This window comes from Sorex araneus, chromosome 3 (genome assembly GCF_027595985.1).
Source record: "Sorex araneus isolate mSorAra2 chromosome 3, mSorAra2.pri, whole genome shotgun sequence".
Taxonomy (NCBI): Eukaryota; Metazoa; Chordata; class Mammalia; order Eulipotyphla; family Soricidae; genus Sorex; species Sorex araneus.
The window spans coordinates 27,679,952-27,702,830 of NC_073304.1; the positions used below are offsets into that span (position 1 = coordinate 27,679,952).

At 45.0% G+C, this 22,879-nt stretch overlaps 2 protein-coding genes across 8 annotated transcripts in view; one reads left to right on the forward strand and one right to left on the reverse strand.

Moving 5' to 3' along the window:
• The window catches only part of NUMB (NUMB endocytic adaptor protein), a 147,248-nt gene extending 128,329 nt beyond the window's left edge, over positions 1-18,919 (forward strand). The window contains exons 6-12 of one of the 7 annotated variants that reach the window (XM_004612293.2): positions 694-768; positions 3,645-3,785; positions 4,589-4,793; positions 9,715-10,008; positions 12,200-12,349; positions 14,818-14,964; positions 16,476-18,919. In XM_004612293.2, the coding sequence (XP_004612350.1) occupies positions 694-768; positions 3,645-3,785; positions 4,589-4,793; positions 9,715-10,008; positions 12,200-12,349; positions 14,818-14,964; positions 16,476-17,191 (1,728 nt within the window). In that variant the 3' untranslated portion in view covers positions 17,192-18,919. The remainder of the gene's footprint in view (positions 1-693; positions 769-3,644; positions 3,786-4,588; positions 4,794-9,714; positions 10,009-12,199; positions 12,350-14,817; positions 14,965-16,475) is intronic. The other 6 variants (XM_055130737.1, XM_055130739.1, XM_055130738.1 and 3 more) reach the window with 6 other exon arrangements.
• PAPLN (papilin, proteoglycan like sulfated glycoprotein) overlaps positions 18,342-22,879 on the reverse strand; it is a 31,403-nt gene continuing 26,865 nt past the window's right edge. Inside the window, exons 27-28 of the mRNA XM_055130741.1 lie at positions 21,693-21,859; positions 18,342-20,743 (exon numbers count right to left, since the gene is read on the reverse strand). Of these exons, the coding sequence (XP_054986716.1) occupies positions 20,574-20,743; positions 21,693-21,859 (337 nt within the window). The 3' untranslated portion in view covers positions 18,342-20,573. The remainder of the gene's footprint in view (positions 20,744-21,692; positions 21,860-22,879) is intronic.

Sequence of the window (22,879 nt, forward strand, 5' to 3'; positions counted from 1 at the left end):
TGGGTAGAGTGCTTGCCTTTCAGGTGGCTGACGCAGGTTAAATCATTGTCATCACTTTATGGTCCCCTAAGCCTTGTTGGCAGTGATTCCTGAGCACAGAGCCAGGAGTAATCCTTGAGCACCACCAAAATATGGCCCCAAAATAAGCCCAAAAGATAAAATTATGAAGACTTCTTGAGTCTTCAATGTGAAAATTCCAGGTGGCCAGCTTCCTACAATTTGCTACTCATTGGGTCAAAGGATAGTAGAATGGTCAGCATCTTAATTCAGACATGTTACTCTCTACCCTAAATACACTCATAGAAGCTACTTGTGGTGTAACTCCTTATGTATTAAATATTTATCTCACTCTTGGTTTTTCAGTTGGTCTTTTAAGTGGGTGAAGAATCTAATTATGAATTCTTTGCCCCATATGGAATGTGATATCTTGGTTTTGAGTCCATCTGTCCCTCTCCTTAATTTTATTGTTTTGCATTGTGTTTCTCAATTAATGGCTTTGGCTTGTTTTTTCCTGAATGTATCTGCAGTTTGAATATCTGGCTTTGGGTGTCCCTACTGAACTTGGACAGACATCTGTACTTGTGTTTAGGGGAGGCAGAAATCGATGTTTTCTATGGAAGATGACCTTTTTTTAATATTATGTTTGTGTATCTCTTTCCCCCACCCCCTTTTTTTTTTTATATCTCTCCAAAGACTGGAAAGAAAGCAGTAAAGGCAGTCCTTTGGGTATCTGCAGATGGACTCAGAGTTGTGGATGAAAAAACTAAGGTAAAATTTTTGTAAATTTAAATGTTACTGTTCTTTTTTTAAAAAAAAATTGTTTAAAAATCCCTTATAATCAAATATAATCCCATTAAGCTCTTGCAGTTACTCTATCTTCACTTGTCCAAATTAAAGTATTCTAAAAGATTAATACTCAGAAAACCAATTTGGTTACTCATTTACTATAAAAAAATAGAAGAGAATTTTCTCAACATTTTGCTCTACATGACACTGCATGTTTAGCATATTAAGCGTTTGCATTTAGTGTTAAGATCTAACTTCTATTTTTGTTCTTACATGTTTAAATGGTTTAGCCCCACATATTTGATATAAAAAATGATGGCTCTTTGCCACAGTTAAAAAGTAGAAACATAGTGAGATTATGAACAATATATGACATTTCTTCTGGTTCTGTAATAATATATTGTATTTCACTTTTTTTTTTAATGGCATTTGGGGCCATACTCAGCAGTATGGGGCTTGGGGGCTCTGGGTTTGACAGTCATTCCTGCCAGTGCTTCAGGTACTGTGCAGTGCTAGAGATCAAATCCAAGTCTCCGGTATAAGAAGAATGCACTCAGAACATTGAGCTTTCTCTCCAATCTCAAAGTACTGTATTTTCAAGAGTTGAACTGATAAAACTGCTAGTTAGAACAAAGGGATATGACTCAGTAGCAAAGTGCATGCCATAGTTTGCTATGGCATGCAGTTCCCATCCCTGATCCTACAACATACCCACAACCACACACACACACACACACACACACACATACACACACACACACACACACACACACACACGATTGGATCCAGAGAGCAAGTACAAGAAGGAAGATAAAGGCACTTACATTACAGTGCTGCAGTGCCCACAGCCTTGGTCTAAATTCTCAGCACTGCCTATAATGCCCTCAAGCTCCACCAGGAGTCCCCTCTAAGCACGAGCCCCTAAATACTTGGGTATGGCCCCCAAACCCAATCCTCACCTTATCAAAAAATTGCTACCTGCTATTTAATGGAAAATTCAATTTAAGTGAATTTTCTCCTTTTCCTTTTTTTCTTTTTGGTTTTGGCACCACATTACACCTTGCAGTTCCCAGTGCTTAGTCCTGGTTATGCGCTCAGGGATCACCCCTGGTGCAGAGCAGGAGATTATGTGGTGCAGGGGATCGAATCCAGATTGGCTGCATACAAGACAAATGCCTTATCACTCTGGCCCATATTCAAAATCTTAAGGACTAGTAATTAATTCACTGATGGACATTTATATAAACATCCACACAATATATAAAATCATAGGGGCAGCGTGCATTTATGAAAAAAGTGACCTATAGAAATACTACAGGAGCCTCCAGGAGAGACAGACAGAGAGAGGTATTTAATCATTCAAGTTTCCCAAGAGACCTAAACTATGAATCAGTTTTTAATAAGGTAATTTTTCACAGTTAACTACAAAGAAGAAAAAAGTCTGGCAGGTATTAAAGAGCAATTATGATGGATAACTTGCCTGATAGAGTTTTTAATTTGGGGATTTTTGGAGCTACACCAGCCATGCTCAATGTTTACTTCTGGCTCCGTACCCAAAGGTTACTCTGGCAGGGCTCTGAGGAACCATATGCAGTGCTGGGGAACCGTCCAGGGTCAGGTCCCCTGCATGCAAGGCAAAATCTCTCTTCCATCTAAATAAAACTTCTTTTAAGTTCAAGGGAAGTGGTAATCTTAAATGTATATTTCTATTTGAAATAATCTTTTTAATTACCTTTTTCTTTAATTGTATCATTTTTGTTAAGTGTTTTGGATAAAATTCATTGTGGATGGAGGGTTTTGTTTTATAATGTGATTAGAAAATGATGTTGCCCTCTGGTGGCTCCATCTAGCACTGACATTATTTAGTTTAGTTCTATGTTCAACAATAGTCATTGGTGCCTTGTGTCCCTTGGACCAGTCATGAGTAGAGAAAAAAAAATTTGCCAAAAATTGTCATGTAGCCTATAAAGGGTTAATATTAAAAAAATACAGAGTTTTTGTATTTAAGTAATAAAAGGGAGAGTCGCTTTACTGAAGAATATATGGTAACCACATGTAATAACATCATGATGAGCCACCAAGAACTGCAAAATTCTTTTTTGACTGTAAAATATTTTAAATAAATGTACAAGTTTGTGGAACAATAGGTATTTCTATAAGAATGCTATATAAATAATATTTTGTTTGATTTTGTATCTTGGCACTTAACCCTTCAATAACCTCTGGGAGTTCTAGTCCACTGAAGTATCTTAAGAAAGTGCCTCAGAACTTCTAAATTTTCAAGAACACTTTGTATTTTGTGTGCCTTCAAGTAAGTATTCTATCAAGAAAGTCATACTTAAAATTAAAAAATGATCAGGGACCAGAGCAATAGTACAGCAGGTAGGGCACTTGCCTTGCAGATGACTGATTTGGATTCAATCCCAGCACCCCATATAGTCCCCTAAGTTTTATCTGGAGAGGTTCCTGAGCGCAGAGCCAGGAGTAAGACCTGGGCACTGCCGAGTGCGGCCCAAAAACAAAAAATTAAATGATTATTAAGTTAATATATAGAATGTTCTGGGAAGGGTGTTACTAAATATACATAATGGATTAAGTATATTGACAAGTTGAAAATGGACTCTACCACAATAACCTAGAATCAGGAAACATGCTTTAGAACTTGCACATGAGAGGAGGGAGGCAACTGAGCAGAGTACCCCTGGGGCTCTCTCCTAGGTCACATGTGCCGTAATCAAACTGCTAGACCAGAATCCGGCTATGCCTTTGGGATTCTGTGTAATGTTGTGAATATCATATGTCTTTGAGAAGCTTGAATAACCTAATTCCTCTGTTCCTTTGTGCTTTCCCTTTTCTAGGACCTCATCGTTGACCAGACAATAGAAAAGGTTTCTTTCTGTGCTCCAGATAGGAACTTCGATAGAGCTTTCTCTTACATATGCCGGGATGGCACCACTCGACGTTGGATCTGCCATTGCTTCATGGCTGTCAAGGACACGGTAAGTCCCTACTGTGGATTTCACCAGGACTAATTTGGTTAGCTACGCCTCTTCCTTGTTGACTCAGTTTCTACTGCATATTGTTGCTTTGATTTTGGTTCCAGAGATGATATACTTCAAGGCATGAGCTTCACCGCTGCGGTTCATTCCTGATCTTCCTATGCTTTTATCAAGCTTGTACTGTTACAGCATTTGGAAGTTCTTAAACTAGCTTGCTCTGGTTCTTTCACTCCTTCAGTTCAGGACATTCACACTCTTGGTGTGGCCCTGCAGCTCCCAAAGTGGGCTGACTGGCAAGTAATATCCAGTGAAATAACTTGTTCAAAGCCGTATGGGGACAGAGGGATAATTTTTCTTTTTTAGCCACATCTAGCAATGCTCAGGGGTTACTCCTAGCTCTCTCAGGGATCACTCCTAGTGGTGCTTAGGGGGCCATCTGGGATACTGGGGATCGAACCTGGGTCTGGCGCATGCAAGGCAAACGTACTACCCACTGTACTATCTCTCCAGCCCCAGTGGTGAGATCTAGTATCTTTCAGGTATAATTTAGAGACAGTGAACAAATGTTGTTTTTTTTTTCCTGGAAAGGGTACACTTTACCCCATGCTTGGCACAGTGACAAAGCATAAGCATTATGTAAGGTAGCTCATTTACATTAATTTGTCATCAGTATGTTAAAGTCTTATTTTAACCTAGAATTCCAAACATTGTGCCTTATGTGAAAATGAACTTGTGATCCATGTTAATTTGTAATTACTATGCCATAACCCTAAAAAGGTATTTTAAACTCCTGTTCTATACAGGGTGAAAGATTGAGCCATGCAGTGGGCTGTGCTTTTGCAGCTTGTTTAGAACGTAAGCAGAAGCGGGAGAAGGAATGTGGAGTGACTGCTACTTTTGATGCCAGTCGAACAACTTTTACCAGAGAAGGATCCTTCCGTGTCACAACAGCCACCGAGCAAGCAGAAAGAGAAGAGATTATGAAACAACTCCAGGAAGCCAAGAAAGGTAAATCCTGTTCTACCACAACCTTGTGTTGATTTAATGTAGGTTTTCCTAACAGGTTAATATTCCAGAGTTATTAAAGGCAAGTTTTCCCACAGAGAGAACTATCAGCAACATCGAGAACTATCAATCAGCATCCTTCTTTTCTTTTTCTTACTTTTTTCAACTTTGTTATTCTTTCCATAATATCAGACTATTTGGGAAAACTGAGTGCAGTTGGTGAAACTATAAAAATACACAAATTCAGTGTTTTAAAACAAAATTGAGAAGTTCTGTATGCAATGACATCTTTAATTCTGATGCATCTGATATTTGTGAGAAGTAAATGCCTTCATCTTGAAGGAAGAAGTACAGTCCCAGGGATGGCCTGCAGAGGTTTGCTGACTGATGCTTGGTGCAAGTGTAGACAGATATTTCAGTGAGATGCTGTGCTTACTAGACATCACAGGGGTTTTTGTGTGGTGTTTGGTTTTGATGCTTTAATTTCAGAAATGTCTAGATTTTGGTGATTTTGCAGAATGTGAGTTTTTCCAGGTACATAAGGTAGCATAGCAAAAATGTCTGTACAAGCACTCAAATTACTCAGGAATCTGTTTTTTGAAACTGGATGGACATATTTTAGAACTAAGTTATAGAGTTTGAGGAAATTTTTTGTATTCTTATATATGCTAGAGTTAAAACCAATAGGGAATTTTTTAGAATTAAATAGTTCAGTTAAAATTAATATAACTTTGCTAAATTTCTACTATATCTTTTTAATTCCAAGACAGCCATTTTTTTTCTCTAGAGATTTTATTTTATTTATTTTACTTTCAATTTCTTTTCTTTTTAGCTTTTACTGAATCACTGTGAGATAGACCATTACAAAGCTGTTCATGATTGGATTTCAGTCATACAGTATTCCAACACCCATCCCTCCACCAGTGTACATTTCCACCATCAGTATCCCCAGGTTCCCTCCCATCACCCTCTCACCCCCTGCCTGCCTCTGTGGCAGGTACTTTCTCTCTCTCTCTCTCTCTCTCTCTCTCTTCTCTCTTCTCTCTCTCTTCTCTCCTCTCTTCTCTTCTCTCTCTCTCTCTCTCTCTCTCTCTCTCTCTCTCTCTCTCTCTCTCTCTCTCTCTCTCTCTCTCCTCCCCCCACTTTTGGGCATTGTGGATTGTGGTTTGCAATATTGATACTGAAAGGTTATTAAGAATATCCCTTACGTACTTTTAACCCTCAAGTCTTGTCCAGTGTGATCATTCCCAGCTATTTTTGTCATAGTGGTCTCTTCTCCATCTACCCTCAGCCCCACACAGACTTATGGTTAGTTCCAACCATTGACCGGTCCTCCTAACCCCCCATTTTCCCTGGCCATGGATATTGTTCTTCTGCTGTATATATTTTTTATATATCACTAATGAATGCAGTCATTCTATATCTGCCCCTTTCCTTTTGACTTATTTCACTCAGCATGATACTCTCCATGTCCATCCACTTATAGGCAAATCTCATGATTTAATTTTTCCTGACAGCTGCATAGTATTCCACTGAGTAGGTGTGCCATAGTTTCTTTATCCATTCTTCTGTTCTTGGGCACTTGGGTTGTTTCCAGATTCTGAACAGCCATTTTTAGATAACATATTAATCTGCTGACTAATACAGCTCTAATTCTTTTTTTTCTTCTTTTGGTAGGGGGGCACACTTGGCATGCTCTGGGGCTTACTCCTGGCTCTGTGCTCAAGGATCCCTTCTGGTAGGGCTCGGGGGACCTTATGGGTTGCTGAGGATTGAACCTTGTTCAACCACATACAAGGCAAGCACCCTACTCGCTGTATTATCTGTCTGGTCCCCAAAATGGAATTTTTTTATTCTTTGATATTCTAGTATAAATGTTTATAGATAAAAAGAATCTGATCCCTGACATTGCTTATGGTCCCTTGAACACTGTCAGGAGAGTCCCCTGAGCACTGCTGAGTGTGGCCCAAACACCTTCCAAGTAAAAGGATGAGAGAAATCATCATCAGTAATTTAATTTTGGGTAATTATTTCTGTGCTTAAGAATTAGAGCTGGGAACTAGAGAGATAGTAGTGGGTAGAGATTGCCTTACACACAGAAGACTCCGGCTCAATCCCTGGTACCTCATATGATCCCTGAGCCCACCAGGAGTGATCCCTGAGCACAAAGCTAGGAGTAAGATCTGAACAAGACAAGGTGTGCCCCAAAAACAAACCAAAAAAAATACAATTTAATTTTAAAAATAATGCAGTTTATAGTATGTATTTTATATATGTGTGTATATGTGTACATAATGTTTATATGTACATAAAATATACTAGAGAGAGTTCCAAACTGAAAACGCGCGCGCGCGCGCGTGTGTGTGTGTGTGTGTGTGTGTGTGTGTTTGGACTATACCCATTGTTCTCAGTCATTACTCCCAGCTCAGTGCTTGGGGGACCAGTAGTGTCAGGGTCAAGCCAAGCTAGCAAAGCATGTACTCAGCTTATTGAGCTATCTTCCTGCCCTGGAAGCATATTCTTTAAAGACATCAAATAATTATTTTACTATGTACAGCAACTGCCAGAGTGGTCAAAGCCTAATACCTACAGAGGATGATGAAAGTTGTGGGGGTTGAGATTTTAGCACATTCACAGTTGGGCTCAGCTGGTACTCACATGCAAACAGTTTTATATGTTTCTGTTTAATTCCATTTAAAACTTTACTTCTTGGGATAGGAGAGAAATTCCAGAGGTTAAGGTGCTTGCCCCCAGCACCACATGGCCTCCTGAGCACTGCCGGGAACAACCCCAAAGCACAGAGCCAGAAATACCAGCCTAGCATAGAGCTGGGTATGGTCCCTCCCCCAATACTTTTGTTTAACATTTGTACGCTTTTTCTGGGCAAGGGAAGTGAGGTTTGATGGATGGCAAGATACCCTGCAGTACTCACCCAAACACATCATTTGGTTCCATGTCATGGCCCAGTGATGTGGCTCTGCTGAGTGTCCCACACCCAAGAGTGCTTGTGGGTGAGGCGGGGTGCACGTAGCACCGGGTTTCAAACTCAAGGCCTTGTGTGTGCAAGGCATATATCCCTCGCTCCTGCTTCTGTATGTTTTTATTCAAATGAGCCACAAATGCATATTGTGCATGATTTAAAGTCTTTGCTTTATTACGTTCTTTGATATCTAATGAAACTTATCCTTGCTTCAGTCTTTCTGATGTTGTCACTTTTTTTTTAAGATTTATTGAGTCACTGTGAGATAGACCCCTACAAAGCTGTTTATGATTAGGTTTCAGTCAGACAGTGTTCCACCACCCATCCCTCCACCAGTGTCTGTGTCCCAGCACCAGTGCTCCCAATTTTCCTTCCACCACCCCGCTTCTAGCCTGCTTCTATAGCAGGCAGTTTTCTCTCTCCCTCTCCCCATCTCTCTCCCCCACCTCTTTCTCTCCCCCTTCCCCTCTCCCTCTCTCCCCTTCACCCTCTTTCCCTCCTTTTGGGCATTGTAATTTGGTATACAGATACTGAAAGGGATATCTGATATATCCCTTTATTTACTTTTTTTTTTTTTTTTTTTTGCTTTTTGGGTCACACCCGGCAATGCACAGGGGTCACTCCTGGCTCTGCACTCAGGAATTACCCCTGGCCATGCTCAGGGGACCATATGGGATGCTGGGAATCAAACCTAGATCGGCTGTGTGCAAGGCAAATGCCCTACCCGCTGTGCTATTGCACCAGCCCCACCCTTTACTTACTTTTAACACTCAATATTGCTACCACTTTAAATAAATAAGCAAACAAACGTTGAAAACCATGAATTACCATTCTTTTGTTTTTATTTTAATGTAGACCAAAGCCACAAATGTTGATACAGTTTTAGAGTTGAAATTGATTAGATAACAAAGCTTCAGTATTAAAGTTGTTAAATATTTTTAAAAATCAGTTTTTTTATGTGAAAACTGTTACATCATCACGGGGTTGTTCAGTCTTTCTCTAAGAATTTACTAAGCTGCTTGTTGCTAATTGAGCCTTCTGTGTTATTGTTTTTGTTTATTGAGGCTAGTTGGTTTCTGTGTTGCTCTCCCGTCTGATTTGGTGTGCTCCTACTGGAGTTTCAGTATGGAAGAATTAGGAGGTGTCACAGCTTCTCTGTCCAGAGGCTTGAGGATCTTGATGTAGACCAATGAGTTGACATGGCAGCAGCTGTGAGAGGTGGGCCTGGCTGCTGGGGCTTCCGGAAGTAGGGGGCATGAGGGGAAGTGGCCCACCCCACTCCAAGATGATACCAGAATTGTCAGTCTGGCACTAGGTACCTGAAATTATTTGCAGTTTGGTGTCTCTGCAGAGAATAGTTGTGAATCAGTGGGGCTGAGCCCTTGGCATGGCTGCAGCATTGGGGTGTGGGTGGAGTGTGGCTGTGGCTGCTGGGGCTTCAGTAGGGCAGGTGCTCAGCCCACCCTCCTCCTTAGGGTGCCCCGGTTTTCAGCCCTGAGGACCAGATTTTAGCTGTTTGGCTTATATCTCTTTGGAGATGTAGTCATGATTTGGTAGTGCAAGGCCTGTGGGTGAATCAGCAAGCAGTGGCTGGGAATACCATTTTTTAAAGCACCTCACATTCAGAGTTTGTAAGAAAACTTTTAAAAACTAATCCAAAGACTTAAGTTTTGAATCACTGCATGAAAATCTTAGATCTATGATTTGTGTCTTAGTAGGTATATATACCATGTGAATAAGTAGTATATATACACAGAATTAGTTAATAAATTATTTACTTGCCTGAAAAAATGGGAAACCTGAGACTACTACTAATGTATCTTTTAAGAGACATTGGAAAGGAGGTGACTAAATGGACCTAGAGGATTTTTGAGTTCCTCAGCTGTGTGAGCTCAGATTGTTTGAAGACATTGCTAAGGTCGTCTTTCTCTTGACTTTCTTGAGCTGAAGCAGATAAGACAGTTGTTGGTTCATCTGTGACCCCAGGCAACACAGCTCCATCCCCGTCTTCTCCCACCTCTCCCACTTTGGATGCCACTGCCTCTCTGGAGATGAACAACCCTCATGCCATTCCTCGTCGGCATGCACCTATTGAACAACTTGCTCGCCAAGGCTCTTTCCGAGGATTTCCTGCTCTTAGCCAGAAGATGTCACCCTTTAAACGCCAGCTCTCCCTGCGCATCAATGAGTTGCCTTCCACTATGCAGAGGAAGACTGATTTCCCTATTAAAAATGCAGGTAATGCAGCATTTGACTGATTTACTTAAGTGCACTAGCACTGAAGGGCTATCATCACTTTCAAATGGAGACACTAATCCCATCACACTAGCCTCCTCTCTCTAAGGCTGATTGACAGTTCTACCTTGCATCCATTTCCCACTGGGAAAAAACTAAGTACATGAGGGTGGGGGGTGGAGGGGTAATGACTCAGTAATTTCTTTTCAATAAATAGAATAAGAGCCATGATAGTAACTCCTAGCCTGAACTACAGGATTTTGGTTTGTTTTCATTGAAGTGTACTGCCTCATTGCTAGCCTGCTTCCTAACATCAAGAGTCTTAAGTTTCCTTTCTTATTCTGCCATTTAGGACTTAGCTGGAAATTAATTTAAAAGGTTTTGGAAATATAGTCAATTAAATAGCATACTGTCAGATGCACCCCACAAAATGGATAAATGCTCATTGTACTTGTTGCCAGTTAGTTCCATGGGGAGGAAACTCTAAACCCACGTCCTGTATTTATCTAAGATCTGTTCATGAGAGACAGTGGGCTTGCTAACACATATTCATTACCTTTCAGAACTGCCACACAGGCCTTTGTGTGGCTTCTGTATAACTGAGCCAGCCCAGGTAGTTCTATCCGTATCCTAAGATCTGGAGCTAAAGTGTCAGATCTGCTCTGCTTTTATGGGCCCTACTTTTCTTCTCTCGGAGACATGTGGAGCCAGTACTGTAACTGGTCTGAGGAAACTCTTTCTCAATAGGGCACTCTCACTGACTGTGGCAGAAAAACACAGAATTCTTTTGATGGCTGAAATAGAACTAAGAACATATGAACTAGATGTATACTGAGGCTCTTTTTCCAGCTCTCAACTTAAAAAAAAAAACAAAACTGAAACCCCTGATGCTCAGATATCTCTTTTTCAGTCTCCCGTGGAGCAGATGGGGAGCAAAAACTATTCATCTCTTTACAATTGAGCAAACAAAGATTTGGCATACATCATGAGCTTCCTCAGTGACAGAGATTTCTGTCCCAGCATCAGTGTGAAAAACAGGGCCTGAATTGCACACTTCTTTTGGGATTCTGGGTTTTTTGTGGACTTCAGGGGGTCACATGCAGTGTGCTCCAGGGACCATGTGGTACCAGGGATAAAGTCCAGGATTCTTGGGCCAGAACAATAGTATAACAGGTAAGGTGCTTGCCTTACATATGGCCAACCTGGGTTTGACACCATTTATGGTCCACTAAGCACTGCCAGGAGTGATCCCTGAGTGACACAGTATGTGGCCCAAAACAAATACAATTTAAATAGATTTCTTGAGCTATAGAGATAGGTCAATAGCTGAAGCACATGTTTTGGGAGGTCTTCATTAGATCCCCTGGTACCTCATGGTCCCCTAAGCACTGAGCCAAAAATAGTTCCTAAAATATTCTGGGTATGCCCCTGACAAAAAGACTGAGCCTTCTGAGCCATATCCCGGCCCCTCAGTTCACTCAGTTCACATATAGAAAATGTATATATTTCATATTTTGGTATCTTAGAGAAAAATGAGTGATACTCACTTTGTTTTAATTTAATACCATGAAATGGATTGAGCATGCACTGTGCCTCTTTCTTGCTGTTTGTTTATGGGGACTGGGTAGGGGGCGTACCCAGCAGTGCTCAGGGCTTACTCCTTACTCTGGTGGGCTCTTGGTTGCTGGGGGTCAAACATGGATTGGCCTTCATGCAAGGCAAGTGCCCTATCCACTGTACTATCATCTTAGCCGGGTCTCTGACTTTAATTCATTTTTTTGTTACTTAATGGCTCCAGAATTTACTCAAACCATAGCCTTGGGACCTGATCAGAAAACAAATTGCAGATTACCTTCCAAAAAGATTGAGGTAAATGAATTATCTTGGCACCAAAAAAGAATATCAAGTTCTCAACAGTATCATCTAGAAGAGGAAATAAAGCAATCTCAAGATATACAAGGGAGACAGATAGCCCTCAGAACAAGAATTGTTTATGTCATACCTTCCCATCTGAAAGCCAGTGAAATCATGATCATACTGTTTCTCTTTGTTTTGACGTTGCTTTTGTAGCCCTACCTTATAGTGTATTGAAACTTCGTCAGTTTTAGGGATGCAGTATAAATTGCATAGTGCCATGCTCTTATAATTCATGTTTATTCAGTTTGTCTTGAGCCATTTCCTGTTTTTCTTGCAGTGCCAGAAGTAGAAGGGGAAGCAGAGAGTATCAGCTCCCTATGCTCACAGATCACCAATGCCTTCAGCACACCCTCTGAGGATCCCTTCTCATCGGCCCCAATGACCAAACCAGTGACAGCAGTGGCCCCCCAGTCTCCTGCTTTCCAAGGTTGGTGCCCTCTTAGGCCACTCAGCTTGATGCTGATTACTGACTGTAAGTTGTCGTCCTTAGCTTTCCCAAGAACTAGTCAGATCACTTAATTTCTTGGTGTGAGAGTGTCTCATAGGCGTTTATCTCCCTGTAGGACAGAGTCCTATAGGATAGAGTCTTTATGCATTTTTGTTTCCTAAGTCTGTCATTTTACATGTACCCACTCATCTTCCATCCTATTCTTTTAGTATCTTCTTTAGTCCCACTTTATTTATCACTTGCCTGTCAAGGATTAGAGTTTTCATCCAGGTCCCTGCAAGCAAGTCATGAGAATTAATTTCAGCATTGTTTCCTTAGCACTGTGTTTCTTCACCTGCGGTGATTTGCCCCCTCTGGGAAAATGAGCCATTTATTGCTTGGAGACATTGGGTTTTACAACATAGGGTGTATCTGGCAACTGCTGATGATACACTGACATCTGGGTAGAGATAGGAATGTTATTAACTGTTCTTCCACGCATATCCTCCCAGCAGAGAACTACCTGGCTCACAGTAGCACGGTGCCAAGGTTGAGAAGGTCTGGCAAAGAGTATTATAAAGAGAAAGGCTCATTTCATCTTCTGTAGCAACTGTCTTAAAATTTTGCCTTGGGGCCGGAGCGATAGCACAGCGGTAGGGCGTTTGCCTTGCACTCGGCCGACCCAGGTTCGATCCCCGGCATCCCATATGGTCCCCCAAGCACTGCCAGGAGTAATTCCTGAGTGCAAAGCCAGGAGTAACCCCTGAGCATTGCTGGGTGTGACCCAAAAACGCAAAAAAAAAAAAAAAAAATTTGCCTTAGTGAAAGGGAAGGAAAATAACTGATTCTGTAATATCAAAGAATAGCTAAAAGTTTCTGTTTTTAGAGTTATGAGGATAATGGGTGGCACTGAGCAAATTGTTTATATAACTTTTAAATCACTGACTTTTAGAATGTGAACTCCTGTAGTCATTGTTTCTCCATTTCTTTTGAGGGAGAGCTCAGAAAAAAAGTCTTGTTGTAGAGATAGTACCTGGTTCTTCGGAGGAAGCGGAAGGAAGCTTCTTCTCCAGGAAGTCCCATTTTGAAAATTAAGAAGCTTTTAGAGTCATATGTGCCAATGACCACATGCCATCTAACAAATATATGCAAATACCAATACTAAATAAACCAGATTTATTAAGCACTTGACAAATCATCTACCGCATCACAGTAAGGAGGCATGCATTTTCTCATCTCATTTAATCCCCACAAAAGTCTTGTTATGGTTGATATCATTGATAAGCTAAGTAAAGGTCAGAAAAGGTAGGTAAATTACCTAAAATCACATGACACAATTTAAAGTCAGGTCTTTTTTAACTAGTATCTATTATTTTCTATGCCTGTTTACTGGGCGGTGAGTACGCAAAACTGACTAGAATATAGTTCTTTCCCTGTCTAGGGGGCTCCTAGTGTATGGCAAGCTAATCTTTAAGATAAGCCTTGGGAAAATAGTACCAGCACCAAAAGGATGGCTGCCCAGCCCTCATGGGGGAATGATTATTGTGCAGGGAGGGAAAGGTGCTGGTCTGTTCTGTATAACTAAGGTAGAGAGCTGGACTGTGAAATAGCACCTCGACCCCCAAAGAGTAAGGCTTACATTTTAATAAAGGAAGGTGAGGAAATAACAGGTAGGTACTTTGAGGTATTAAAAGCATTACCGAGGAGTGGAAACCATAAAAAAATAGAAAAGAGGTGAGCCCCAGAGGGAACTCCCAGCACTAGAGCATGCTTTGCATATAGAAACCCTGAGATTGATACCTGGCTCCACCCTGAGCGAAGGGGAAGGGGAGGAAAGATTGATTTATAGCACATTGCAGATTTTGTAAGCAAATGAAGATTCACATCAAATTTGATTGCTCATCTGTAATACTGAAATACAAGGATAATATCAGCCTTACAGGACTTTAGTGAGAATTAAATGAGATGATGTATGCTAAAACACTATTAATAAGATGCTTAGTGCATGATAAGGAATCAGATTAACTCTAACAGAGTTATTTATTGTTGGTGTAATTTGACGTAGGCATAATTTGGTCTTTTGGAAATGAGGAAAATGCTTTATGTCATTATGCCAAAGGCTAAGCTGTATCAAAACAGCTAGATTTTTGCTGCCAGTAAGACAAAGCAGTTCCGTTCAACCTAATTTAAAATTGTTTTCACGACTCCATTTCCTTTCTGCCCACATACATATGTCCTTCACACAGCCATTCCACAGTGTCAGCATGGCCATTTAGCCACCATCTCTTTCTCCCTCTTTGCCCACAGGTTTGCATATCCACTGCAAGATGGCATGATTACCCAAACCCCAATTTCTCTGTCTTAGCTGTTTCACAGTATTGCACATCAGCCTGTTGGCCCAGCACTCAGGGGTCACCTGTGCGTCCTGCATGAATTAACTCCATTGATGTTGTCTGCTCCCATTGTAGCTAATGGCACTGACTCAGCCTTCCATGTGCTTGCTGCTAAGCCAGTTCATACTGCTCTAGCTCCCGTAGCAATGCCTGTGCGTGACACCAACCCTTGGGCCCATACCCCTGATCCTGCTAACAAGGAAATTGCAGCCACACATTCGGGTAAGGTGGCCACAGATGATGGTGAGGATTCTGGGATCAGAAAAGTGACTCTGGTTTGAAAATTCAGCTATTCACCTGAGTGGGGACTAGGAAGAGGCCTTTGTAAGAAAAGTTATGTGAAGCTAGAATGATAGTATAGCAAGTAAGGCGCTTGCCTTGCATTCAGCTGACCCAGGTTCAACCCCCAGCATCCCATAATGTCCCCTGAACCTGCCAGAAGCGATTCCTGAGTGCAGAACTAGGACTCAACCCTGAGCACTGCTGGGTGTGGGCACCTATCTCACACACTCTCACACACACACACACACACACACACACACACACACACGTTATATTCTCAGTTTGGCAATGTAACTGTTGCCTCGCAAATGTGAGACTCTGGGTTTGATCCCCCACCACAGCAAAAAAAAAAAAAAAAGAATTCAGTTGATACATGGAGAGACTGAATAAACTGTAGCACATGCTGTGTGTGCCAGAGACCAGGGTTGAGTCCCAGAACTGTATGGTCCCCTGAGTGTCTCTAGGAGCCACCCCCAAGCACCATGCCAGGAGTAGCCCCCAAGTTGTGTGTGGCTAGAAAACAAACAAAAGTATTTCTTTCCTGGAAATAAGTACTATCATGAAAGGGTGGAAGAAGTGAGACTGAAGAACTTAAATAGTCCTTAGCACTCTGAACAGAGCCCACCCACAAACTTTTGTAGATTCCTGGACCTCACCTGGGGGTTAGTCACTGAATTTAGAGATTTGTGGCATGCCTGGAGGCAGAGGGAGTCTTTCTCCTACCATGGCAGGCCTACAGAAAGCACTCTATGTTTTGCTCTTCTGTACTTCCTAGTTTCTCTATGATGAACATGTTAACTAAAAATAAAAACAAGCATTTTAGAAAGAGTAATAAAGACAGTGCACCAGGAAGGCATTATGTGTCTGGAGGTCAGCAGGGCCACAGATTGGCACCAAGTCATTGATTCTTCTCTTTTTTTTTTTGGTGTTTTTTGTTTTCGTCTTTATTTTGTTACAACAGTGGTGCTCAAAAGTTTTTCATGCCTGCCCAGGAGTGATCCCTGGCTACTGTTCAGGGAACCTTGTAGGCGGCTGGGCCAAACCAGGATTGGCAAGATGCAAGGCAAGCCCATTAACAAGCTGTGCTATCTCCCAGGCACCCCATTGATTATTTTCATGCTGTCAGAAAGAGGATCCTCAGACCATTCCGAGTCTGCAGGCTGGTTTCTGTACTCTGGAGCAACCACTGCAAGCGGGCAAGGGTCTCGGGTGACACAGCTTCAGTTCTGTGCATGGAGCTGTGTGTAGACCCCTCCTTTAGCAACTCAGTGTGGCCTGAGAGGATCTCTGTCAAACCTCCACCACTGGTAATGGAGGTTTCCCTCCCACCTCCCCAGGTCACCAAATGTCCCTTGAGGGGACTTGTTCCACCTTGGGGTCATTCAAATAACCACGGTTCTCAGTTGAGCAATGCAGCCTCTGATGAGTCTCTTCTCTTCCTCTTGTTCCAGGGACCGAGTGGGGCCAATCTTCCGGTGCTGCCTCCCCAGGTCTCTTGCAGGCTGGTCACAGACGCACACCCTCTGAGGCTGACCGCTGGTTAGAAGAGGTGTCCAAGAGTGTCCGGGCCCAGCAGCCGCAGACCCCAGCTGCCCCTCTGCAGCCCGTTCTCCAGCCGCCTCACCCCACTGCCATCTCTCAGCCAGCGCCACCTTTCCAAGGGAACGCATTCCTCACCGCTCAGTCCGTGCCAGTGGGGGTGGTCCCACCCCTGCAGCCAGCCTTTGTCCCTGCCCAGCCCTATCCTGTGACCAACGGGATGCCCTATCCAGCCCCTAATGTGCCTGTGGTGGGCATCACTCCATCCCAGATGGTAGCCAATGTATTTGGCACTGCAGGCCACCCTCAGACCACCCACCCCCATCAGTCACCCAGCCTGGCCAAGCAGCAGACATTCCCTCAATACGAGCCAAGCGGTGCTGCTGCCAGTCCCTTCTTTAAGCCGCCTGCTCAGCACCTCAACGGGTCTGCAGCCTTCAATGGGGTAGATGCGAGCAGACTGGCCTCAGGAGACAAGCACGCTGAGGCATCTGCGGGGACCGGCCCGGTGGACCCTTTCGAGGCCCAGTGGGCTGCCTTAGAGAGCAAGGCCAAGCAGCGTACCAACCCTTCCCCCACCAACCCTTTCTCCAGTGACTTACAGAAAACGTTTGAAATTGAACTTTAAGGGGCCCCTGTGGCTCACGTATTTTTGTCTGCACTTAAGGCAAGGGCAGGGGTGGGGAGATAAAAGAGCAGAGGGACCGAGGTGTTCCTGGTCAATACTCTATAAAACCCAAAGGTCTCAAAGGAGCGTGACTAGGCAGAGTGCAGTCAGGTGTTATTTGGGGAGGGGAAAGACTGAAAAAGAAAACATTCCTTTTTTCAGGAAGAGGTGTCTTGCCGTTAGGCTAAAGAATTCAAGGAAACGGTGCCCCCTGCCTCCCCACCCCCTCCCTTCCTCAGTCCCTTACAAATCTCTGGCAACAGAGAGGCAGATGTATCTCAACAGAAACCTGTACTCAAAGCACATTTACTGAAACTGAAAAAAACGAGGAAGCCAGATGATCTTTGTTTCTCAGGCCCGCGCCTGCCTCCTCTCCGCCAGCCTGTCTTAGAGGTCAGGAGAGGCGGCTGAGGCTGGGGTTATGCTGCCAGACGCCAGAATTCTGGGAGGGCATGGCCGCAGCCTCCTGCAGAGCTATATTTTAGGGGTAAAGTTGAGCTTCCATTTTGAGTAACAAAATAAATATTATAAATATATATCAAAAAAGCCAAATCTTTATTTTTATGCATTTAGAATATTTTAAATAGTTCTCAATAATAAAAAGTCATATGAGTTGTAAGTAATCTTGCCAAAGGTAAAAGGGTTAGCTGTAAGAAATTGTACATAAGATTGATTTATCATTGATGCCTATTGAAATGAAGGGGGAAGGTTGAAAGTGGCAGACAGGATCCCCAGCGTCTTTGGTGTCATTCATTGTAAGTAGCTCATTGCAACAACAATCATGCTTATGACCACTAGGTTGTAGTTTTAAATAAGAATGAAAGAGCAGTATTGTTCTGGTTTAAAACCTGTGACAGAATTCTAATGTCATTATTTTAATGGAATCAAGCTAAATATGCTCTCTAGAGGCTCTGTATTTCCTTTATATATGGCTGCAGTTTCCTTCTGTTAATCCTTTGTGTTAACCCTAAGATGACAATGACACACGAATCATACCACAGAGGGAGCTTGGGTCACTGTGCTGGTTTGTCATATGGGTCTTGGTGGGATTTGTTCTGTCCTTTGTTCCCATGAGTTCTGTGGGGATGGAAGCTATGTTTTCTTAGGTGTGTGTGTGTGTGTGTGTGTGTGTGTGTGTGTGTGTGTGTGTGTGTGTGTCCGTTTCTACTCCCCCTCCCAGGGAGCAATGTCCCGTGGCCAGTTGCAGCCACTTGACCTCTGGTAGCAACGTGCAAACCCATCTCATTTTCACTTTTGAACGTTGGCCTTACAATCAAATGTAAGTTATATATATATATATATATATTTGTACTGATGAGAATTTATAATCTGCTTTAACAAAAATAAATGTTCGTGGTAGAAGCCTTTAGCTATGAAGAACTGTTTTTCCCCTTTATTAGCAAAATGAGTTTATGTGTAGTTCTTTTGGTTTCCCTCCATTCTGATCCTGCTGCCTCTGTTCTCTAATATGTATACTTCAGGCTTCCACTGATCCTGAGCGTGTCTCTAATGTCATGTTCTTGCTGCTCCGAGTGGGTGTGGACTCCACCTAGGGGCCAAGCACAGAGTCGCTCTCTCTGCCCAGCCCTAGCCCTGCTAAGTCACTTGGAATTCACTTCCTGAGAAATCGGTCTGTGAAGTGATGGCTCTCAGCCATGGATCCATCCCTAGTAAATACGTATCTGTGTCTGGCCCACACTCTAATCAATCCAAATCTCTGTGGACACCAGTTCAGTTTAAAAAAAAAAAAAAAAAAAAAGCTCCCAGTGCAGAAAAGGGCCAAGAACCATTGATTTAAGCAAGTGTTACTCAGTTCTCTTAGGGGAACTGTACCGAGCAAGTGCTTGGGTGTTGCTTCTGGTGGTGCTGGGGACCATGTGGTGCCCAGGCCTCCTCCGTGCAAGGCATGTGCTCAGCACATTTTGCTCTCTCTCCAGCCTCATCACTAACCGTAGATCAGGTTACCTGTGAAGAGTGAGCTGGCTTAGTGCCTGCCAGCTTCCTTTCTGAAGTGGGTCACTGATAGGCTAGATTCTGGTGTAATTACAGGACTGGGAGATCCAAGTAAACGGACTTGGAACAAAGGCAGCCTCAGTAAATGCCAGGAGCTGCTCTCAGTCATTTTTTAAATGGAAAGAGAAAAAGAACTCAGCCCCTGGACCGTGTTCCTTCATGGACTGCGACAGAGACCAAGAAGTACAGTTCTGTTTCTCACTTTTCCAGTCAGTGTGTTAGTAATAAGAGTACAGTTGCAAAGCTTTATTCCCTCTCCTGCCTGTGTCCAAGAATGACCTTTGCTGTGCAGCCCTGCCAGTCTCCAGAGGATCTGCGGAAGCGGAAAGCAACTTGGAAGCTTGTCGCATGGCGGCCCATTGTTTCCGAGTGAAGAGTCGTGAGGTTTGAGGAAATGAAGGATGAGTTCCTCCAATTCCAGCGCTGCTGAGGCCACGGCTCAGTGATAACAGTGACCACCCCAGCCCAGCTAATGCTGTTTTCAGTCACAGAGTGCTTTGGGCAGCAGACACTTTGCTTCAGAGTCTTACTGGAGGAGAAGCACCGCCTCACTCAGAAGTGAGCCTACCAGCTGGCGGCACTGAGACAAGCCCCACAGCCAGGCTGTGTGTCGGCCTCACGAGGGCCCGGGGCTCCCGCTCCTAGCAGAGGAGCATGTCTAGTGGCTTCATGCTGGGATCCTAATGCGACTGCCACCCTTTCTCCCAAGTCATCGAGTCTCAATTCCGCTTCGCTGAGCAAGCCTGCCAGTAACTGCAACCACAGATGGGACTTGGAAATGTCCAGAGAGGTGCTGGACGCTGGTGCAGATGTCCAGACATCTGGACGCTGCTCTGTCCAGAGAGGAAGAGACGAGTGCAGTGGGCCCTGCGTGACCCCAGCTTAGCCCATCTAGTTTAGCAAAGAGTAAGTCCCTGGCACAGCAGCACTGGGCGTTCCCAGGATGAGATAGGTGTGAACCCAGCACACACCTCCCCACCCTGCCCCAGATGAAGTCAGAACCCTGACAGCATGTTGTAGAGTGCAGTGAGCTAATCCTGCATGACAGAAATCAAGGGGAGGGGAGAGGCTGTAAAGAAAGGCACGTCTTGTCCAGATGTTCTTCTCGGCACCTCAACAGCTATCTCTGTGTGGCACTTTTGTCCAAGAGGAGGTGCCACTGGGGGCAACACAAGGAAGCTGGCAGGGCTGCAGCAGCCACTCGGGTGGGGTGGGGTGGGGGAAGAGGAAAGGACCAGTGCCTGCCAGCTAGGGCCAGAGTAGCCAAGAGTCCGGCTTCCCTTCTCTCCTAGGCCCTAGACGTTGTTTGGGGCCGGAGCTGAGCAAGCCTTCAGCCTTGCTGCCAGACAGGCTGCGCGTGGGGCTGGACTCGGGAACAGCTGGCGCAGCAGAAGCTGGAGTAATACTCATTGCCGCAGAGCTGGGCCTGCAGGATCAGGCCGCAGTTGGCCAGCTCTGGCTGGTCAGTGCAGTCCCTGCTGGAGTCCCAGGGCCGGGCAGCTGCAAAACAACAGGAGACAAAAGTGACAACAGTCCCATGCACACCGGAGCCTTAAGGGAGTGAGAGGGAAGGTCCATACGCTGTGCTGTGGAGTCTTGCAGGGAGAGCAGCTCTGTGGGTCCCAGTGCCAGGGAAGAAGAGCGCTTACTCCGCACCCTCCCGGCATGAGTGACCAGCTGCACCAGGGGCATGACTTCACCATTTCGCTGGCCTGGCCCCAGCAGGCAGTGGGTCTCCCACTTGTCCTGTGCATGGCCTCAGCCCAGCGCAGACCTAGGATTTCCAGACTGCAAAGCTGAGTGCACCTGCCTGCCTGGCCACAGGGTGGGGAGCGGGGAGAGGCGCAGCCCGGGGCATGATTCGGAGTTGGGGAGAGCTGTCTGCTTGCTGGTTCCTGGCAACCTCCAGGTGGCAGGTAGACCTGCAGGGGCCCCTGTCATCGCAGCCCCTTTCGCTTTGCTTCTCCCTCCCCCAGCAGGGGAAACACAGCTTGGGGCCAGAAGATAGGACAACAGCGTGGGGAACCAGGCCTCCAATCTGGCAACCTCAGAGCTTACTGGCAGCATCTGAGCCTTCGAGCTGCCGGCGAGCATTCACTCTGCCACGGGAAGAATACGGACATTTTAACGGTCTCCTTAAGGACTGTAGAGAAATCCCCGCCAGTCTTTCTCAAGACAAAAATCTGCAGACCATTAACAATGTCCCCTGTTTAGCTATCCCAGTGGCCCACCCTTGGCCACTCTCCCTGTAGTTGTCAGACCATGGAGGACACAGGAAGATGAGGAAAGGGAGAACCCTTGCCCCCCCCCCCCCCCCCATCACACACTTGGGCAGTAACGGCCAAGCAAGCCAGGATTTGGACTCGAGTCTGGGACTGCGCCCTTATCCACGCCCCATGGCACACAGCCAGCCCTGGAGATCAAGCAAATGCCCAGGGTCGGCAGTTACCTGGTGGGACCACCTTCACCTCGGTGCTGCGGCTGACAGCCTGGCTCCCCCGGTAGGCGCTGCACGTGTAGGAGCCCTCGTCCCTGGCCCGCAGGTTGTGGATGAGCAGCGTGCCATCCGGAGACTGGTACACACGCTGCCCGTCGGCCATCACCGGAAGCCCGTTGCTGGGGGAGAGGAAGGTGGTAGAGACCTTTCAGAGCCAACCACTTCCTCTCCTCTGGGGCAAAGAGAGGTCAGGAAATGGTTCCTTGACCCCTCGCTTCAAGGAACATTAAAGGGAACTGGAGTGAGAAAGAACATAAAGCGAAATAACTCCCAAGGGAGGTGAGCTCAGCAGTTACGGAGAACCTGCCCGGTATCCACAGGGGGACCCCAGCCTCCCTTCTCATAAGCAGCCAGGAGGGGCCAGGCCCTGTGTGGGTGCACGACAGAAGCACTCTGGTCTCCAGGACTCTGGTCAGGGGTCTCTCTCTCATGGAAGATGCTGCCTCTGGACCCGGGGCTGAGGAAGAAGCGGGGTTCGGGAGGAGAAAATGGACTACGGCAGGCGAAAAGCCGGAGGCGTCTGAGGCTCTGGCCGGCTCTGGCACAGAGCAGGGCTGTGTGGTGGGACACAAGGGAAGCAGGTACTGTCCTAATGGCCGTACTCTGAAAGGCCCACAGGATGGGGCCTGAGAGCTGAGACCAGGGAGCTGAGTGGCTGCCACAGGGGACACAGGTGGCATGAAACTGGTGAGGTCAGATATTGGGAAGAAGAAATCAGAATCTGGGGGTGCAGAGACAGTTCAAGGGCTAAGGCAAGCCTTGCATGCTGTGACCCGTTTGGTCCCCGATAACACATCCGCAACACCCCCAATGGCAACAGATTCTACTTGGGCAACCAGGGTAAGGGGGTGCCCATCCCACCTGGCAAAACCCAGGGTGGGGGTGAGGTTACAGTTCCCCCACACTTGTGTGGTGATGCCAGAAGGCATTGGAATTTGAGGTCTGGGTCCGAATAGTCTATCCAAACTGGTGGGCCTATTCGAATAGTTTATCCAAACTGGTGGGTCCCAGAAGCTGTATATCTGCCCACCGTGAAATGACACAAAAGTGACACAAAAGTGACACAAACAGGACTGAGAACAGAGTCTGTGGTGGACTCCTAAGGCAACAACGAAGGGGTGACGGGGCTGAGAAAGCAG